Genomic DNA, 21360 nt, shown 5'->3' on the forward strand with positions numbered 1-21360 from the left:
GTTGCTGGCCCCGCCTCCTCCTCCCCTGCCGGATCCAGCCTCCTCCACCGCCGCTGCTGGCTCTCGTTGACTCAGCAGCGGCTGTGGAGAAGAACGCAGCGCTGCACAGATCACTGACAGTGATCTGAACAGCGGCGCGTTCTAAGCCATAGCGACCCAGGCGGCCCGCATGGCATCAGGGAGGTGTCCTGGCCGGGCCCCCTGTGCCCGGGCCCCAAAGCGGCCGCATGGTCGCTATAGCGATTGTTATGCCACTGACCCCTATGCTATGCAGCTTCATAACACACCAGGGGGGATAAAACAGCCTATAAAAATATTTTGCTGACTCTGCGGAGCAATTCACAATACATATAAGACATTTGAGATCAATGTAAATAGTGTTGTTTAGTACAGTTCCCGTTTATGGCTTGGTGTCTGTTACTTACATTTAAAGGCTTTGGGTGAGTTTTCGCTTGTCTGAATCTTTGGGGCAATCAGGCGTTTGCCGAAAACCTGAGCGTCGAAACTTGCATAATCGAAGGTAACCTTGGAGTACTTTTCCAGTTCCTTGGCTAGATTGGCTCTTGGCGTTGCAGGAACCATATTGGGTCTGTAGCTGCCGTACTGAGGGATCTCCAGTTGTTTCACAAAGCACATGGGCCTGTTGGATACAAGAAAGCACTTTGTTTCTGCGCCACAACTCAAACGTCCCATATTTCGCAGAGCTCCTTACATGTATGGTGGGTCGAGTCTACCTCCTGGATCTGCACCTTACAACTTGCTCTATCTTTGTTGCACCATCAATCAGGTTTAAATGTACAAGGCAAATACAGTGGTACCTTGGTTCACGAACGCTTCTGTTGCAAACAATTCGGTTCGCAAACAGGAAGGTCAGCAAAATTTTGCTTCCATTCGCAAACTCCAAATCCGCTGATGAACACAACTGCAGCCATCTTCCCTGCTCTGACACATGGTCGTGGCTTCCTCTAGTCCAGATCGCGGTCTGATCACAGTTTGATTCGGTTCGCGACCAACTGTATAAATCTGACTAGTGACTGTGAGGAACTAACACCATATATATATATATATAATATATATGTGTGTGTATATACAGTATATGGCTTTCTGTATGTGACAGACAGCAAGGAGCCTGCAGTGGGTGTGGTCAGGAATACTTCTTCTGCATTACAATCAGGTCAGCAAAAGGGGTCCCCATGTTACCAGATTAGTGACAAAGGGCAAAGGGGCAGATTGGTGCACTACGGCATGCCTAAACGGAAAACTGAAGCGATTAGCAGCCAGGCTTCAATGTCACTACAAAGCACCTTTAAACCTTTTGCAGCATTGCCCCACCTTCCCTTTACCTACCCCCAGCCAGTTTCCATATCAGTGTGTAATCTATATGTAGGCCATTTGCCCTCATCTACCTGAGTATCCTGTCGGAGTTTGTGTTATTTTTGGTGAGATCTCCGGGCTGTTGTTGCTTCTCGTGGGACCGAGCCAACTTTTCGGCTGCAGCGATAGGACATCCAGATAAACTGAAAAAAAAAGGAAAGAAAGAAAGTCCCGTGACTCACATGATCTGCAGTATCAAATTCGCTTCATGTAATATTTAAAAGGGCAGCAGGCTCAAAAACTTTATTCGCTTATTCGTGTTCAACATTGGTAAAAGGATATGATGTGTAAATATACTGTATAGAGAGAGAGAGAGAGCGCATGAGCACGTGCAAGCTAAATAATTGTTTCTGTCCATTCTGCCTTTGTTCTTTTCTATACTGAAAGTATTTTCAATACCCAAAAGACATAATTTTTGTCCTTTGTACTTAGGCCACATACCAAGATATTGGCTTCAGAAAGATTATCAACCAAAAAAACCCTGTTAACAGAACCCTAGGAGAAGCTAACTGGTATATATTAATGAATTTTGATAAGCAGTCTTATTAATATCTTCATAGAAGCTATAACAGGAATACAAAGACAATCCCAAAAAAGGATTATTCGCTTCATGAAGGGGGCTGCTCATTAATTTGCAAGCGTCAATTTTTAAAGTTGCAAAAAAACAATCCCCGATAAGGGCTCAGTCTTTATATACCTCTAAGTTCCACTGTGAAAGTTAATGAGCTGAAGAACATCCAGAGGAAATTTTATTTAGTCACCAATGCAGTTACCTTCGGTGTGTGTTGCGGTTGCTGTTCACGTGACCCTGTCCTGTACATCCGGGTGTTGGACACTTTAATACATTCTCGTGCATGGCCAGGACTGTATAAGAATAAGCAGAGAATGAGAAATCTGTGCAAAGAATTTGTTGAAGAAAACACCCCACATCTCCATCATATTACACACATATCTGTCGTGAATGACATGGGCAGCAAACACACGTCTTTGACACTTTGTGGCTCAGTTTGGGGAATGAAAAGTGTTCTTACTCTCTGGAGGGATCCTGTCTTTGTGAGGACATCCTGAGAGGCTCCTGTGATGGGGATAGAGGCCGGTGACATGGCCAGTGCCATCACAACCTGGAGTAGGGCATTTGATCTCTCGCTTTTCAGGTCTTGCTGCATCTGAGAAAACAAAAGGTGATAAGAGAGACATCAGAGCAGGCCTCAATGACCATCCTAAAAGTTAGTTTCCTAAATGTTCCTACGAGGTGGAAGCTAGACATGCGCGATTCGTTTCGTTCTGAATCAAAATTCGTCCAAATTTTCCAAAATTTGGACACATCCGAATTTCCATTTCCGAATTTCGGATCCCATCTGAATTTCGTTAAAAAACTAAATTGAATTGGACATGTGACTTTTCTGGCCAATCAGGTTTATCATGTGTTTTTCGGTTTAATGCATCTGAATGGGTCTAAATCCAAATTTTCTAATTGCATTGGGTCATACCATTCGGGTCTGGGAACCTCAGCTTTAGTTTTATGTCTATATGGGTCACAATGTTGCCGCAACGAGTATTCGTTCATATTATGGAATACTACTTATATATACATAATACGAAAACTGAAGCTCCAAGACCCGAATGGAGTCCGAATTTCCGAATAGCATTCGAGAGCTCCTGAATGCCATTCAGGTCTGGAAGCCTCAGCTTTAATATCGCTCCCAGACCCATATTGCTTTCTGGAGCTCCCGAATTGTATTCGGAAATTCGGACCCCGAATGCCATTTGGGTCTGGGAACTTCAGCTTTAGTATTAATATCTGTGTATGGTTTTCTGTGGTACTCGCAACGAATGTTCGTAAACTCATCCGAAACTAACGAAAATCCGGATTTCGTTCCGAATCCAAAACCCGAACCGAATTGATTTTTGGATCCGAATCCCGAAATAACGAAATATCCCAACTGAACTGAACCGAAATTTTCCGCAGCTTACATGTCTAGTTGAAGCCTTCGTATGAAAACTGTGTGTTGTTTACTTCAATAATGGCTGGCCTTTATTTTATCTTTTTTTACTAAAGGGCATCGGACTGTTTGGTCAATTGTTTGTGGCCAAGCTGGTGCTAAAAATAAAATGTTCTATTATCATGGCCTTATATTTTAATAGGGAAAAAAATATGCTCCTAAAATAATTTGACATTTTCAGCAAAATGAAACAATGGCAAGGTGCTTTTTGGAGAAAAGTGATACAAGGTGCAAAAGAACCATTAAAGAAAAATCACACATCAGCTAAAAATGACACGAGGATCGATGGCTTAGATCGTTTTTCCCTCTCGGTTTGGAGGATCTGTTTCCGGTAAACAATCAGACGGCCTCGGAGGGATTATTTTACACGCTCATGAAGCTCTCAGATAAGCAAGAGCTAGCCGTGGAAGGGATCAAAGGCATGTTAAAATTGCTTAAAGAGCAAAAGTTTTAATCACCATTGGCAACAGAACAGTGATCTTTATAGTGAAGTGCATTATGCAGGCATTTTGGAAAGTGTGCTTCCCTTCACCAGATAAGAAATAGGACTTCACAATTTTTGCAGATTCAGAACTGTGATAGCATTTGCCTCATCATTTATAGCTGAACACCAGGCTGATGTAAAAGACACAAATGGATGGTAGGAAGGCTGCTTAAAGTTCCCAAACAGCTGGAAGGTTGCTGGTTAGAGTACTCGTCATAGACTGCAAACCTTTCATAAGTAAAAGAAGATGGGATTGATGTAAACTGAACCTGTGAACAGGTTATGGACCTTAAAGTATTTAAATATTCTTAACAATCAGGAAATTAGCTTTAAAACAAGCGGTGACCTCTGTAGCTACAAGTACTGTGACCAATTCATCCTCAAAGATCAGAGCACAAGTCCTTTTTTTAGCAGCTCAGCCCACCCCGCACTCCTTGAAATTTCATAGGCTGGCCACAAGTTCACTTTATGGTAACTAAAAAATGCCGCTTGGGTCGCCATAGCATCACAGGCTGCTGGCTGTCACTGGTGGCTGTGAGGAGCAACACGCTGTTGTCCAGATGACTGACAACCTGTCAGTGATCTGTGCAGTGGCACGTTCCTCCTCACAGCTGCTGCTGAGTGAGTGACAGCCAGCAGCTGTGGTGAAGGAGGACAGGGACCAGTGGCAGAAGTGGAGGAGGAGGAAGGGGCCAGGGCCGGCGGTGGTGGAGGAGGTCGGGGCCCGCTGGCGACCGAGGAGGAGGCCGGGCCGGGTGTTGGAGAAGGCTAACAACGGATCGGGGCTGGCAGGTAGGGATGTGACCAGTCCACCTGAGACCCTGCAGAGCTCACCATAGAGAGTATATGGTGGGCTCTGCAGGGTCACTCTCAGGTGGGCTTTGTAGGATCTCAGGTGGGCTCTGCAGGAGACATAACTAGAAATCACAGGACCCCATACAAAATTTTGCTATCGGGCCCTATGATTTCTAGTTATGCCCCTGCATGTATGGTATGGTTTTTAACATGCAGTAGGTAATAAAAACTGAATTACCATAAAAGCTTTTTCTCATGGTGTCTATTGATCTATTTTGCTTCTCGTCGGATTGAAAGCTTTTAATATTGTCAGTCGTCACCCTACTCGGTTCTCGGACAACTTTCACTTGTTCGGCCTTCAGAGCTATCGCTTGTTCCAGAAGCCCCAGGTTCCCTCGGGTCATCATGTCGTACATTTCAGACTCGTCTGTCACGGCCGATTTTTGAGAGTGGCTGTCGTCATCCTTGTCATCGTCCGACCTGACTTCCACAATGACAGAGTATTCGGGTTTCGGGCTGAACTGTCCTTCACAGTGAATTTTCGGCGAGCCCTGAGAAGCATGGGGGGCATCTTGGGTCATCATTTCCGTTGTCTGTTCTTCGTCTTCATCATCATCTAAGTCATCATCATCGTCGTCGTCATCAACATCATCATCTTCTTCATCTTCATCCTCGTCATCCATGTCCTTCTTGCAAGTCTCCTCAGAGTTGGCGTCCTCTCGAGGCTCCAGGCAAGATTCGCTGCTTCGTTCGCTGGTCACCTCGATGACTTCTTCGGCATCTTCTGTCTGGATGATGATCTCTTTGTCACATACTTCCTCCACCGCTGCTTCTTCCACCTCCGGCTGGACAATCTGCACCACCCCAGAGCTCGGTTTGGGTGTTTCCAATTCACTTTCTGGCAGGTGTCCCTCTGACACCAAGGTCTCTTTTGCTATTTGGCCGAGATTTAAGAGGGAATTGGCAATGATTTCTTGATAACTGCTGTAAGTGGCTTTCGTGGGCGTCTCGTTGTTCGATGGTCGATCTTCATAGGCCTCTTTCGTGGAAGAGTTTTCAGCTGCAGCACGGAGAAAACGAAAATAGGTTATCTTTATCACGTCGGCAATTACCGCCCGGAACGTTCAGATCTTGTAATTATGCAGTTCAAAAGCACAGCTGGAACAAAAGCCTGATTAGCAATGTCACAGAGAAGCAGCAAGAAGACTAGGTAATGGATAAACACCAAAATTACAATGATGATGTTTCTACTACAGAGACCCATTTGAAAGATTTTTGTTTGACACCTCTACAACTGGAGTTTTACAAACAGAAATCTGGCGCATAAATTAAAGCATCAATCAACCTAAATAATAGGTCATGGAATAGAAATCCTAATGCCATTAATGGATATTTGTAAATGTGTATCAGCAGAGGAAATTAGATGTAAGCATTTATCAAGGTTTTCTTGCAGTTTATTGATTTGTACCAGCAGCAGATGTAGGTATAAGGAAGCCTTAAAGCCAACCTGTAGCCCAAGGGCTCTATGCAACCCTTTGGTACTCATAATATGGCCTCGGGTTCCAGCAGCCAGTAGAGAATGTGGGAGTCTTGGTTTGTAAGGAGCTAGGGCATCTCTAGTACTTTCATATAACAGGTTCACAGTTTCTGACTCTCCTGCAGCATATTACCAGTTTCCATCCACATCTGTAACATGTAGGTGGTCTCTGTCTATTCACTATTGTATGACTGCACTCTCTAACAGTCTTCACTGGTGCAGAGTTCTCACCACTGAAGACTTAGAAGCCAATGACTTACTTAGCAGTTAGGTGCTTTAGATATTTATTCAGAATACTTAGCAGCATATAACTGAAACCAAAATGTCTGCTTTTAGATGGACCAACCCTTTCCTAGCAGAGTGTAAGATAAAGAAGCACCTTCTCTGGGCTCAGGGCTGGGAGTCTCTTTGGGTTCAGTGCTTTCAGATTCCTCTTCCGTTTCTACTAATGTCCCTTCGGAGTCCTCTGTTCCTGATTCTTCATCTTTCACTTCTGTCTCCTCGCTGCCATCGCTGTCCATGTTGTAGCCCTCGTCCATGGCCAGCTTGAGAGGATTGGCCTTCCTCTTTGATGATAGGAGCTGCTCGGCTTCCGCGTCCTTCAGCTTGCGTTTTCGGGCCAGGGGGCAGCTCTGTAAACTGCGATGACAACAAAAGACCCTGATAAATACTGAAATATATAGTGATCTTATGCGGTGCTTCCTGCCTACTACAAAGCAGTGATTGTTAAAACAGAGGCTGCTTATCCTTTGACTGGTTCTCTTACAACCGTCATGCTAATTGCATTGTCTAACATTCTGAGGGTGCACCAACATATCTTTATATGAAATAAGGGAACTAAAATATACATGCCCTTTAAAATCAATATACATCGGTTTGATGCGTGATGTCGCCTTACCTTCTGTGTCGTGCGTATTTCCCGCTGGTGTGTCCTGAGCCAATACAGCCTGGGGTTGGACAGCTACAGGAAACAAAAGAACAAAGCACAAAACTATTTTACTCTGAAAATTAAATGAACCATTTCTCCTTCTTTTTTCTCCAGCTTATGGTTGTGCCACTTGCTTGGATTGCGTTCTGGTGAACCATGTGACCTGGTCTCCACGTGCTCCAAAACAGATGAAACACTTCACCTACTTTAATTAATTGAGTGCTTCATTACGGTTTTATGGCTACGCTTAATTAAAGATTTGTATGTGCAGCTACAGACGAAGACACCTTCCACGCCGACATTAACTCGGTGACTGCATGAAGAAATAATTAACGAATGCTATTTGACATCGGATTTGTGGAGGATGATAGAGAGGGCAAGAAGAAGCTCAAGGCTATTCTCTTACTAAATGTTTAACCGCTGCGTTCTTTTCAAGTCTATTGTGTATGAATTCTACAATTTTTTTAATAATAAAAACAAACATTCACTAGAGACCGGTGACATCACTGAGAATGCAGCCTATCCTTTCCCTAGAGACCGGTGACATCACTGAGAATTCAGCCTATCCTTTCCCTAGAGACCGGTGACATCACTGAGAATTCAGCCTATCCTTTCACTATAGACCGATGACATCACTGAGAATGCAGCCTATCCTTTCACTATAGACCGGTGACATCACTGAGAATGCAGCCTATCCTTTCACTATAGACCGGTGACATCACTGAGAATGCAGCCTATCCATTCACTAGAAACCGGTGACATCACTGAGAATGCCGCCTATCCTTTCACTAGAGACCGGTGACATCACTGAGAATGCAGCCTATCCTTTCACTAGAGACCGGTGACATCACTGAGAATGCAGCTTAACCATTCACTAGAAACCGGTGACATCACTGAAATTGCAGCCTATCCATTCACTAGAGACCGGTGACATCACTGAGAATGCAGCCTATCCATTCACTAGAGACCGGTGACATCACTGAGAATACAGCCTATCCATTCACTAGAGACCGGTGACATCACTGAGAATGCAGCCTATCCATTCACTAGAGACCGGTGACATCACTGAGAATGCAGCCTATCCATTCACTAGAGACCGGTGACATCACTGAGAATGCAGCCTATCCATTCACTAGAGACCGGTGACATCACTGAGAATGCAGCCTATCCATTCACTAGAGACCGGTGACATCACTGAGAATGCAGCCTATCCATTCACTAGAGACCGGTGACATCACTGAGAATGCAGCCTATCCATTCACTAGAGACCGGTGACATCACTGAGAATGCAGCCTATCCATTCACTAGAGACCGGTGACATCACTGAGAATGCAGCCTATCCATTCACTAGAGACCGGTGACATCACTGAGAATGCAGCCTATCCATTCACTAGAGACCGGTGACATCACTGAGAATGCAGCCTATCCATTCACTAGAGACCGGTGACATCACTGAGAATGCAGCCTATCCATTCACTAGAGACCGGTGACATCACTGAGAATGCAGCCTATCCATTCACTAGAGACCGGTGACATCACTGAGAATGCAGCCTATCCATTCACTAGAGACCGGTGACATCACTGAGAATGCAGCCTATCCATTCACTAGAGACCGGTGACATCACTGAGAATGCAGCCTATCCATTCACTAGAGACCGGTGACATCACTGAGAATGCAGCCTATCCATTCACTAGAGACTGGTGACATCACTGAGAATGCAGCCTATCCATTCACTAGAGACCGGTGACATCACTGAGAATGCAGCCTGTCCATTCACTAGAGACCGGTGACATAACTGAGAATACAGCCTATCATTCACCAGAGACCGGTGACATCACTGAGAATGCAGCCTATACATTTACTAGAGACCAGTGACATCACTGAGAATGCAGCCTATCCATTCACTAGAGACCGGTGACATCACTGAGAATGCAGCCTATCCGTTCACTAGAGACCGGTGACATCACTGAGAATGCAGCCTATCCATTCACTAGAGACCGGTGACATCACTGAGAATGCAGTCTATCCATTCACTGGAGACCGGTGACATCACTGAGAATGCCGCCTATCCATTCACTGGAGACCGGTGACATCACTGAGAATGCAGCCTATCCATTCACTGGAGACCGGTGACATCACTGAGAATGTAGCCTATCCAATCAGTAGAGGCTCCCAACATTGAGCAGTAATGTATCTTATGAGCCTTGTAAGTATTCACTCCTTACCTCACATCCTGTCCAATAAGTTCAACTGGGATACCTGCAAAGAAAGCACAAACAATATACACACATTTACAACAGTCTTAGTGAGAAGGAATAAATTGTCTCCTGGGGGGAGGGGCCAGGTAAGAATTGAGTGTGATGTCATCATCAGGGCCAATAAAAAAAAGGAGCATGCAAAGAGGTGGCAGAACCAGCCAATAAATGTATTGATAAGTCACACAGAGAAATAGAAGCATGAATGATCAATACCTTTACACAGCCTGGTTAAGAATCAGTAAAGAAATGTTGAGGAAGTGGATTCCTTTAAATGTATAACAATTAAGGCAGACTTTATATTGTGATAATTGCAGCATGTAATACTGAACGCTGAACTATAAATGCTATTCAGAGAACTCTGCAACTGCGCTAAAATGATAAGTTCCACCCGGTTTACTCAGTAATTAAAGACTCAACGGGTAGGTTATGTCCCATCATTAGGTAAGCAGGCTACCTATTTATTAGAAATGAGTTCACCGCGTATAAGAGCGGAGTACTGCCTTAACACAGACATGGAGCCCCGCATTCAGTGCCTGCCTCTCTACCTCCCTGCCATCCCTCTAAACATTCAGTCAAATCTGAGCACCGCAGCCTCGTACACAGACCCAGCATGTGTGCCCTCGCATCTCTTACCAGCCAGCCGTTTACTAACGGCCCCCTGGGACCCCCGCGCTCTCTGATATCTGTACTCTGGACGTGAATCCTTGTATGTAATTAAAGGCTATCCGGAGTTCACGCAGGATTAATGAGAAATCAGTGTCAGTGCATATTTGTGAATGACTCTAACAAGGGATGAATTAAAGGGCCACTCCACGGAAAAAATAAATGAGATTCCTTTTTTGAAATAGGCAAGATGGGCCTTGTCTAAGACTTGACTCTCACTATTCTCAGTGATGCTATGAGGCTGATTTTCAATAGAGGGGGTGACACAGTTTTCTAAAACTGGCGTTATATTTCTTGGTTGCCCATGTACTACCTGAACCCTCCCCAAATTTACTCTCTCCTTGAGACGGTCAGATCTAGAATGAATTAAAGGTGCACTCCAGTCAAATGAAGGCTTGACTCCTTAGTTACTGTAATTTGCATCCTTATGTGAATAACCCCCCCCCCCCCCCCTTCCCCCCCACCCTCCTCCCCACCCAAATAATTGATTATGAGAATAGTTGTCAACTATTCTCATTAAAGATTAGTTGGTTGGGGAGAGAGAGAGAAGGATAGAGAGAGAGAGAAGGGGAGAGAGAGAGTGTGTGAGAGAGAGAGTGTGTGAGAGAGAGAAAAGAAGAAGGAGAAAAGAGAGAAAGAGAGAGAGAAAAGATGAGAGAGAGAGAGAGAGAGAAAAGAAGAAGGAGAAGAGAGAGAAAGAGAGAGAGAAAAGATGAGAGAGAGAGAGAGAGAAAAGAAGCAGAAGAATAGGAAGAAGGAAAACAGAGAGATGAGAGGGAGAGCAAGAAGAAGGAGAAGAGAGATATATTTTTTTTTAAAAATACAACTAATCTATTAATCGAAAAAATATTCGGGCAACAAATCGATTATGAAAATAATTATTAGCTGCAGCCCTACCTGAATCCAATCCAGCACCCCAGTGCTCACTGGTTCTAGCACTGCCCCCAGTATGAGCCTGCTGCAACCTCAGCTACACCCATTGGAGGCTGCATGGCATAGAATCATTGGATAAGAGACTGTAGTCCCTCTCAGAAGCCTTGAATATGGCTGCACTGGATTTGATAAAACTCACCTTAGAGGCAAACTGAATGAAGGTTCTGAAGTTAGCATGCCTGCAATGTTCTCTAGGCAGAATTACTTTACCCATTGCCTGAAATTGTCATTTAAAGGGGCCCTGTCATTGAAACTTACTTTCCTAAAGCTCCATTTAAGATCAGGCACCACAATTTGCCTGCATGTAACTGCAAGTGTATGGCGTGATACCCCAAAATACAGATGGTCTTGTGAAGCAAGACCTTGATTTGGAAACTCTTATGTGTCCCCCACTGTCTCACTATCCATTGGAACACTTTTCTATTGCTGGGGAATGCTCCCAATCGGATAGCAAGGACAAGGGGTTGCACCAGAGCTCTGTATTTAGTGCAGAAAATTGTTGCAATTACAAATGTTTCGGCATTTTCATGTTTATTTCTTTTGTTTGTATTGGTGTGACACAAAATGACAGCTTTTAGTGCAGCCCCCATCATTCTACTGTTTTCAGAAAAAGAAATGAGGCCTCTAAAGAAAATAATCCAGTCCCTACTGGGGGGTCATTGATGTTTTGGGGTTGCTTTGCTGCTTCAGGCACTGGATGTCTTGACTGTGTGCACGGCATTATGAATTCTGGGGTGCAATGTAGGGACCAGTGTCAGAAAGTTGGGTCTCCGTCAGAGGTCATGAGTCTTACAGTAGGACAATGACCCAAAGCACAAGTCAAAAAGCACCCAGAAATGGTTTCATACAAAGCACTGGAGAGTACTGGACTGGCCAGCAATGAGTACAGATCTAAATCCCATAGAGCGCCTGTGGAGAGATCTCAAAACAGCATTTGGGAAAAGGAACCCTTCCAATCTGAGAGACTCGGAGCAGTTGGTGAAAGAAGAGTTCTCCAAAATTCCTGCAGAGAGGTGTAAGAAACTCATTGATGGTTACAGAAAGCCATTGATTTCAGTTATTTTTTTCAAGGGCTGTGCTACCAAGTATTAATTGAGGGCAGTGGCATCAAAAGGGGGGGTTGGGGGGGTGTGGCTCGCTCCCAGGTAACACCATTGAAGGGGTGACACCAAAATGACTGACAATCATTTTGGTGTCACCCCCTCTAAAAAGTCGGGCACTTGGTCATGGACCAAGAGCCCGATAGTGTCAGGAGAGAGGAGGGGACCCGGCGGCATCCCACCGGGTGAACGTCCCCTCCTCTCTCTGCCGGCATCCATCACCAAGATGGCCGCCAGCAGGTGTCAATCAGATAGCCGTGCATGACGTCATCGTGCACACGTGAGGTGACGTCACGGCACGGTGTCACCCGGTCTGGAGACCGGGTGACACCCAGCCTCGGGACGCCCCTGATTGAGGGTGCCAATAATTTTGTCCAGTCCATTTTTGCGTGGAATGTGTCAGATTCTGCTTTTTTCTCCACTTTTTTGTGTCATACCAATACAAACAAAAGAAATAAACATGAGAATGCCGAAACATTTGTCATTGCAACAATTGTCTGCGCGAAGTGGTGCACTATCTGACAGGCCATGACTGTATGTTGTCCTAAATTATTCAATTCTCCTGCCTCCTCCAAACTCCTCACCCTTTAGTGAATGACCCTGTGGAGGTGAATTCACACATGCACTAAACAGGGGAGGGGGGGGTTCCTGGAGTGTGGTTTTAACAGAGATATACAATAACAGGGGCATTACCTCTGATTTGGGACCGTGTGCGTGTCCTGTTATCATCATGTTCTACATTCATCTGAAACGAGACAGTTCCAGGGAGTGACGTCAGCAGAATTTATAACATAATTCAAGTGGAGGAATCACAGTTCAGAAGGTGGTTTTAATTGGGCAAAAGATAACGCTTAACCTTGGACCCCAGGCAAATTACTGCAGCTCTGTATTCATTAATTTTGTATTACATTTAACTTTATCAGCCTCTTTAATGCCCAGTGTAGCAGAGCTCAGAGTGAGGTAGGCACAAGCAGCACAAGGAGCCAATCAGGTGTGCATTCCTATTGTAGGAGAGAGAAAAGTGACAGAGAGATGAGCTCATCAGTCTGCTGCTTCTCCTTTCACTATCCAATCACAGGCTGGGGGAAGGACAAGACCTGTAATGCTTACTTAACTGGAGCAGGGTTGTCCCGGACAGACAGGATTGTTGAACTCAGGGCCGGATTTCCCACATGGCCAACCAAGGCCTGGCCTTGGGGCAGCAGGGAGTAGAGGGGCAGCAGGGGTGTGGAATTCCTATCTCCCGCTGCCCGGGCGGGTAGTTGTTTTCTACATTTAGCCCTGCTTTGGGCAAGCAGGGCTAAATGTACAGTGGGGAAGCCGCTGCTTGTTTTGTACAAGTTATCTCAACCGAGTTATTTCACCGAGATCACTTGTATGCAGCTTGCAGGTCATTGCAGGCCATTCTCCATGGGGGTTTGGCGGGTAGGGGGCGCATTGAGGAACTTGGCCTTGGGGCAGCAGAGATAGTAAATCCGGCCCTGGTTGTTCTGTGTGACAGAGCAGTGCAAACGTCAAAACTGGGTGGACAGAAATACAAACATGTCGGCAGGTAAAAGAACGTCCATATGTGTATTTAATGTAGCCATTTGCCTGGAGTCCATTTCATCATTATTTACCATACACAGTGCTTTAGCAAGCTAGATGTCATCTGGTTAGTGTTTACATTACTACATTAATGAACAATACAGTGGCCTTGACTGCTGTATACAATCGCAGCAGGAAAATAATGGAAGCAAAGAAAATAAAATAAAATAGATATTTTTAATTTCCTACATATTTTATAATAGAAAACGTGAGGCTAACTCGGCAACTATATGGGCTGTGTGAGTGGAGCCAGGAGAGGGCATCTAAGCTCCAGCAGTGAACAGAAGTGACTCCATATTGCTCTCTCCGGGGTACGGCCATGAACTGCTGCTTTGTATAGTGTTTGCATAGCAGGAAGGGTTCTTTCATTTTTTTATTTTTTTTTCCAGCTCAGATTGCTCTCTGGGATGTTCCATTTCCTGGGAACAAAATGAGCCTAAGGCCAGATCTGCTTTCTAATTATTGTGCGTGTCCTATAGCACACTCGCTGATCTGTGCTGAACGCTCTCTCTGTTAATAAACGGCTGCAGACAGCCAGGTAATACTGTGAGGAGCAGTAACTAATAGCAGATAACTGGAATTCAATTAAGTGATTGGTTAGTAGGGTTTTTATTGCGATTTTGTGTGGCCTCTTTTCAATGTTCTGTGAAATAAGCTTATGTTTCGTTCAAGGGTCAGTCCATCCGAAACGGATAGTTCAGTGGATGTTCTATGTATTATCCCTAGCAAGGCGCTGGGCCCAAATCCTTATTTCCTAGGTAAGGAGTCTTTGTTTAAGGCCAAATGGCCTTGGTTCGGCAGCAGAGGCCCTTCCGGAGATAGGGGTCACCTAGCTTGGGTAGTTTATTTGTAGTTGATCCAGAAGGAGCACCAGACACAAGTACCGAGAGTCCAGAAGTGTAGCTGTTCTCTTATTCTCATATGTATATTCAGCGTTTTCTGAATTGTCTTCATTGTTAATCTATATGTGTCATTTTTAATCTCGCTTTGTACCCCTAATGAAGGAGGATCATCGGGCCCCTGAAAAAGGTTGTCTTCCCTCTTCCACTCGTGGATGTAATAAAATACACTTTTGGACTCTTAATACATGTGTTTGGCGCTCATTCTGGTTTGACTACAAATAGTATTTTTATCTTCCGGGGACTCTATTGGTGAGACCTCTGTGCTGAGATCTTGGCTCTGTACACCGGCTGTGCCTATTATGAAGGGCTCCCATCATCCTTGCACTGAGTTCCCGGGTCTGTACACCTGATGTGCCCATTATGAGGGACTCCATCATCCTTGCGCTGAGTTCCCGGGTCTGTACACCTGATGTGCCCATTATGAGGAGCTCCCACCATCCCTGTGCTGAGTTCCCGGGTCTGTACACCTGATGTGCCCATTATGAGGGTCTCCCACCATCCCTGTGCTGAGTTCCCAGGTCTGTACACCCGCTGTGCCCATTATGAGGGGCACCCACCATCTGTGTGCTGAGTTCCCGGGTCTGTACATCTGCTGTGCCCATTATGAGTAGCTCCCTCACTTCCTGTGCTGAGTTCCCGGGTCTGTACATCTACTGTGCCCATTATAATGGGTTATCATCATACCTGCTGGAACAGAGTCAGGATTTACATGTGGGAGATCTCACTGTTAACAAATATTAAAGGCAGGGGCCATATCACTCCACCAATCTCTACGTATGGCTAAAATATAACTTTTGGTTGGAGTGACCCTTTAAGTAATTCAATGAGTCTGTATGGAAATGTAAGGATCCATTCATACTTCAGAGTTAAAAAAACACAATTTTGAATAGGCATAGTCGAGCACTATAAATATTAATAACATTTCAAATCTCTTTAGCCACAGCATGGGGGTGGAAAGGGCTGACGTGTAAGTGGGCCCTAGCTGTTGAGGGTTTTAAGTAAATCTCGTGTGGCATTTTCTTTATTAAACTTAAAGGAAACTGCATTATAGGTGGATCGACTTTAGAAATATAGACTAGTTGCTGGTGTAATTAACTTTCCATAGATCCTCACGTATTGGGAGTCCAATAATACCAATTAGTATTGGAATTTCAAAGCATCCTTTCTTTTATTTGTATTTATAGACCAGCTTTTCATAACCAGAGTTCCACGGAATCCTAGTGTTCCTCCAGAGGTTGCTAGGGGTTCTTTGAACAATGAGCAAATTCTTCCTTTCAGATATGTAACTACTGACACCAATGATCTTCTAAGTTATCTGTAACTTGGGGTATCCTTCCCACTGGCCACCAATGTAAGGGACATTCTTCCCACTGGCCACCAATGTAAGGGACATTCTTCTCACTGACCTCCAAGGTAAGGGACATTCTTCCTTCTGACCTCCAATGTAAGGGACATTCTTCCCACTGATCACCAATGTAAGGGACATTCTTCACACTGACCACCAATGTAAGGGACATTCTTCCCACTGACCTCCAATGCTAGGGACATTCTTCCCCCTGACCACCAATGTAAGGGACATTCTTCCCACTGACCACCAATGTAAGGGACATTCTTCCTTCTGACCTCCAATGTAAGGGGCATTCTTCCCACTTACCACCAATGTAAGGGACATTCTTCCCACTGACCACCAATGTAAGGGACATTCTTCTCACTGACCTCCAATGTAAGGGACATTCTTCCTTCTGACCTCCAATGTAAGGGACATTCTTCCCACTGATCACCAATGTAAGGGACATTCTTCCCACTGACCTCCAATGCTAGGGACATTCTTCCCACTGACCAACAATGTAAGGGACATTCTTCTCACTGACCTCCAATGTAAGGGACATTCTTCCCACTGACCTCCAATGTAAGGGACATTCTTCCCACTGACCACCAATGTAAGGGACATTCTTCCCACTGACCACCAATGTAAGGGACATTCTTCCCACTGACCACCAATGTAAGGGACATTCTTCCCACTGACCACCAATGTAAGGGACATTCTTCCCACTGACCACCAATGTAAGGGACATTCTTCCCACTGACCACCAATGTAAGGGACATTCTTCCCACTGACCACCAATGTAAGGGACATTCTTCCCACTGACCACCAATGTAAGGGACATTCTTCCCACTGACCACCAATGTAAGGGACATTCTTCCCACTGACCACCAATGTAAGGGACATTCTTCCCACTGACCACCAATGTAAGGGACATTCTTCCCACTGACCACCAATGTAAGGGACATTCTTCCCACTGACCACCAATGTAAGGGACATTCTTCCCACTGACCACCAATGTAAGGGACATTCTTCCCACTGACCACCAATGTAAGGGACATTCTTCCCACTGACCACCAATGTAAGGGACATTCTTCCCACTGACCACCAATGTAAGGGACATTCTTCCCACTGACCACCAATGTAAGGGACATTCTTCCCACTGACCACCAATGTAAGGGACATTCTTCCCACTGACCACCAATGTAAGGGACATTCTTCCCACTGACCACCAATGTAAGGGACATTCTTCCCACTGACCACCAATGTAAGGGACATTCTTCCCACTGACCACCAATGTAAGGGACATTCTTCCCACTGACCACCAATGTAAGGGACATTCTTCCCACTGACCACCAATGTAAGGGACATTCTTCCCACTGACCACCAATGTAAGGGACATTCTTCCCACTGACCACCAATGTAAGGGACATTCTTCCCACTGACCACCAATGTAAGGGACATTCTTCCCACTGACCACCAATGTAAGGGACATTCTTCCCACTGACCACCAATGTAAGGGACATTCTTCCCACTGACCACCAATGTAAGGGACATTCTTCCCACTGACCACCAATGTAAGGGACATTCTTCCCACTGACCACCAATGTAAGGGACATTCTTCCCACTGACCACCAATGTAAGGGACATTCTTCCCACTGACCTCCAATGTAAGGGACATTCTTCCCACTGACCACCAATGTAAGGGACATTCTTCCCACTGACCACCAATGTAAGGGACATTCTTCCCACTGACCACCAATGTAAGGGACATTCTTCCCACTGACCACCAATGTAAGGGACATTCTTCCCACTGACCACCAATGTAAGGGACATTCTTCCCACTGACCACCAATGTAAGGGACATTCTTCCCACTGACCACCAATGTAAGGGACATTCTTCCCACTGACCACCAATGTAAGGGACATTCTTCCCACTGACCACCAATGTAAGGGACATTCTTCTCACTGACCACCAATGTAAGGGACATTCTTCCCACTGACCTCCAATGTAAGGGACATTCTTCCCACTGACCACCAATGTAAGGGACATTCTTCCCTCTGACCACCAATGTAAGGGACATTCTTCCCTCTGACCTCCAATGCTAGGGACATTCTTCCCTCTGACCTCCAATGCTAGGGACATTCTTCCCTCTGACCTCCAATGTAAGGGACATTCTTCTCACTGACCACCAATGTAAGGGATATTCTTCCCACTGACCACCAATGTAAGGGACATTCTTCCCACTGACCACCAATGTAAGGAGCTTTCTTCCCACTGACCACCAATGTAAGGGACATTCTTCCCACTGACCACCAATGTAAGGTGAATTCTTCCCACTGACCACCAGACTAATAAGCTGTAAGCTGTAGATATATGAATTTATGGCAGGGGTTCCCTGAGACCTGGAAACTATTTCAAGGGTTCCTCCATGTTAAAAAGGTTGAGAAACATGCTGTTTTGGAGGGGCTGCTGTTGGATAGAAAAGCATTGTGTGATGACGGATTGTGTTTCTGGAAGACCCAGAAGCTGAAATTGTAAGGGACTGGCTTAGAGCGCATGTCTGGTCATAACATTTTCTCTTCCTTTTGGACACACTGGGAAACCTCTGTCAGGTTCTGTTAGAGAGATTTCCCCTTACTTGCTGTCCTGGTGACAACAGTTATACCAGAGAGAAAGTGAAAGACACTGTTGTCATCATTGCAGTAGGCGAGGAGAAATCTCTTTAAATGAGCAGTAGAAACCCAACAGAAGTTCTAATCCCTCCCAACTCTACCCAAAGCTAAAAGGAATGTTTTGGATTGACACACATTTTAAATGCTCTCTATGGGCCCCAAAAAGTATTTTTTTTTTCCCAACGGTGATTCAAAAAAATCAGATTGTGGATAAATCACTAAATTCTGTTCCCATCTTAGAATCCTATAAGGAGCGGCCCTTTCAAAACTCCAGTCACGTGGGAGACACAGAGGCATGTTTTGTTTTGATGGTATTCCCTCTGGGGGTGTCTTCCCCACTGCTTCATTTAAATACCCCTGACAGTGGGCCCATTGTCAATGCCATTCAGAAAGCAAACACACAGCAGTGGCTTCCTGATCGGCTGCCACAAAGGATTCCGAAAGCTGTCTCACTCCAAATGATATTAGTGTCAGTGCGTGTGTTTGTGTGCGCGTGCATTCATTTGCGTTTTTATCGCAGGGCAGGCGGCGCCCTCAGCTCAGTGTCATGCACATTAATGGCTCGCTATGTGACCCTCTCTGGTTTTTCAGGGACTGTCCCTTAATTTTAAAATTTTGTCTCTGTTTTCCTAGGGGGCAATAAAGAGCAGCTTTGACTGTTCATTATTAAACACAGAAAATGTCCAACTTCCTGAAAATCTTTATTCAGTGTCTGTTCTCCACTTCCTATGAAGGGAAGATAGATGTCTTGCTGCCCAGTGCTCTTGGTGAGACCCCTCCTGTCCATGGGAAATCTTCATCTAGTGACATCTAGTGACATTTTTTGAGTAAAGTTGAGCTGAGCTGATCAGAAAATGCCTCAAAATAAGAACAAGTTCAATTTGGTCAATAAATGGAACAAGTTGCTCTTACCTTGGGCTCTCGGCTGGTTAGTCTTGGTGTTGTGAGACAGCTGTTGATTTTCTCCCCGCGGGTCCACCTTTGGTTCAAAAGCTCACCTCGGAATTCATTTTCTATTGGGGACAAAGAAGAAGTGACTTTAGCAGCCAAATACTCATCCTCACCAACATTGTCACCAACCTAATATTACTACCAAGTGAAGAAGTGGCTTGGATGAGATGTGAAAAATCTTCAACGTTGAAGCGCAAGTCCAGTTGAATGTGACTTACTACTGCTAGCTAAACCCTGACCTGGATCAAGGTTGGGCAGAGCTTCAGCAAGGCTACACCTCGGCCCAACCTTAATCCAAATCATGGTATAGCTAGCAGTAGCAAAAAGGGCAGGACCCGAAACCTCTACTGCTGAAGTAGTTTACAGCTCAAGGTGGGGGAAAGGGCCCACCTTGGCCTTTTCACCTTGGGTGCTGAAGGACCTTCTTTCTCCACTGACCTAGAGAACCTTCAAAGACGCCAGCAACAGATACTGTATGTACAATACAAAAAAACGATTTTCCGCTATTTACTACTACAAATAGTGTCTAAACATTGGTAGGGACACCCTAACAGGGTCTGCACTACTGCCAAGCAACTAACATCTTCAGAAGACAGTTCAGCCATGGCAGTCCATGGATTTCCCTTTAACCTCCAACCTCTAAAACCTAATTGGGGTGCAAGTTGGTTCAGACCCAGCAGAAAGTGTTTGCCTATGACAGCAGTGGGCAAACTTGGCACTCCAGCTCAGTCAGAGGCATTGCAAGACTGTGACAGCATCAGGCAAGACTCCCAGAGGCAGTGTGATGATGGAGTTTGTAGTTTCACCATAACTAGAATGCCAAGGTTGACTATCCCCAGTCTGTGGACATTGCAAACACCAGCAACTGACCTATAATGGTGGCAAGGATTGATGTTTCTAGATATTCTTCATTTACTTTTGACTTTTCCCAGAGCTGGATTCCAGGCCGACATAAAGGTTTCCTGCCCTGGTGAAACAGCACCCTTAATATAATTCACCACGAAAAACACTCTATTGATGACTGCAAAGCGTGAAATGCGCATTTAATGGAGGACAAGGGTGCTGCAAGCCAAGAGGGCTAATACCCTATCCTTAGCTTAGGTAAACCCCATTAGCAGCAGCTGTTTCAGAATATGGGCCGCAGAGCGATTTATTATTTAGAGACGGTTGGGTTCTATGCACCCGCCACTGTGAAAGAACGACAAGTACAAGCGTGCCCTGGGCTGCACGGGCCTCTTTAAGGTTGCATGTAGCGTGTAAGTAGCTGTGGATTTCACGGTGATCTCATTTGCCAGCCCTCGGCAGATGCCTTGATAGGACTGGATAGATCACAGAGCGGCTGTGGGGTGAGGGGCTATGCTATTATATTGCTTTTCCCTCCTCCTTCACTCTCTCTTTTGCATTCGCCGTAATGAATCTTGCCTGCAGTAAAAATGGCATTTTATCCTTCCTCTAACCAGGCCCGGTATGTCCTCCCTCTCTCCCTTTCGCTCTACAACGAGCGTTTGTTGCGTGTCGAGTGATCACAACATGCCAGTCACGAAGGAACGGTGGTTTTAATGCTAATTGTGAATATATGCTGCTGACAAACACGAAGGACAGATGAGTGACAGCTGCGCTCCCCGACAGGCGCTGGCACATCTCGGAGAGGAGCAGGTGGAGATGTGCTGCCTGTTTATCAAATGCAATGTTCAAATACAGCGGCACCAAACCATTATCTGGGGTTGATGTTCTATTAAGCTGCGGCCAAATGGCTAAATAGTGGAAGCTCAGATACGGGGCTTGTTTACCTGCCAAAAGATCTGTAAAGTGAAGCGTTTAGTTTTGTGATTCAACCCCCCCAT

At 45.2% G+C, this 21360-nt stretch overlaps 1 protein-coding gene across 4 annotated transcripts in view; it reads right to left on the minus strand.

Annotated features, from left to right (window-relative positions):
• The window catches only part of MYT1 (myelin transcription factor 1), a 76060-nt gene that overhangs the window by 21849 nt on the left and 32851 nt on the right, over positions 1–21360 (minus strand). For 3 of the 4 annotated variants that reach the window (XM_018560337.1, XM_018560329.1, XM_018560345.1), the window contains exons 2-11: positions 19478–19578; positions 12770–12821; positions 9348–9381; positions 7092–7154; positions 6573–6832; positions 4895–5716; positions 2406–2540; positions 2148–2238; positions 1407–1517; positions 426–640 (exon numbers count right to left, since the gene is read on the minus strand). In XM_018560337.1, the coding sequence (XP_018415839.1) occupies positions 426–640; positions 1407–1517; positions 2148–2238; positions 2406–2540; positions 4895–5716; positions 6573–6832; positions 7092–7154; positions 9348–9381; positions 12770–12821; positions 19478–19578 (1884 nt within the window). Of the gene's footprint in view, positions 1–421; positions 641–1406; positions 1518–2147; positions 2239–2405; positions 2541–3654; positions 3667–4894; positions 5717–6572; positions 6833–7091; positions 7155–9347; positions 9382–12769; positions 12822–19477; positions 19579–21360 lie in introns of all 4 variants that reach the window. The other variant, XM_018560354.1, reaches the window with a different exon arrangement.

Source organism: Nanorana parkeri, unplaced genomic scaffold, assembly GCF_000935625.1.
Source record: "Nanorana parkeri isolate BGI_ZX_2015 unplaced genomic scaffold, ASM93562v1 scaffold17, whole genome shotgun sequence".
Lineage (NCBI taxonomy): Eukaryota > Metazoa > Chordata > Amphibia > Anura > Dicroglossidae > Nanorana > Nanorana parkeri.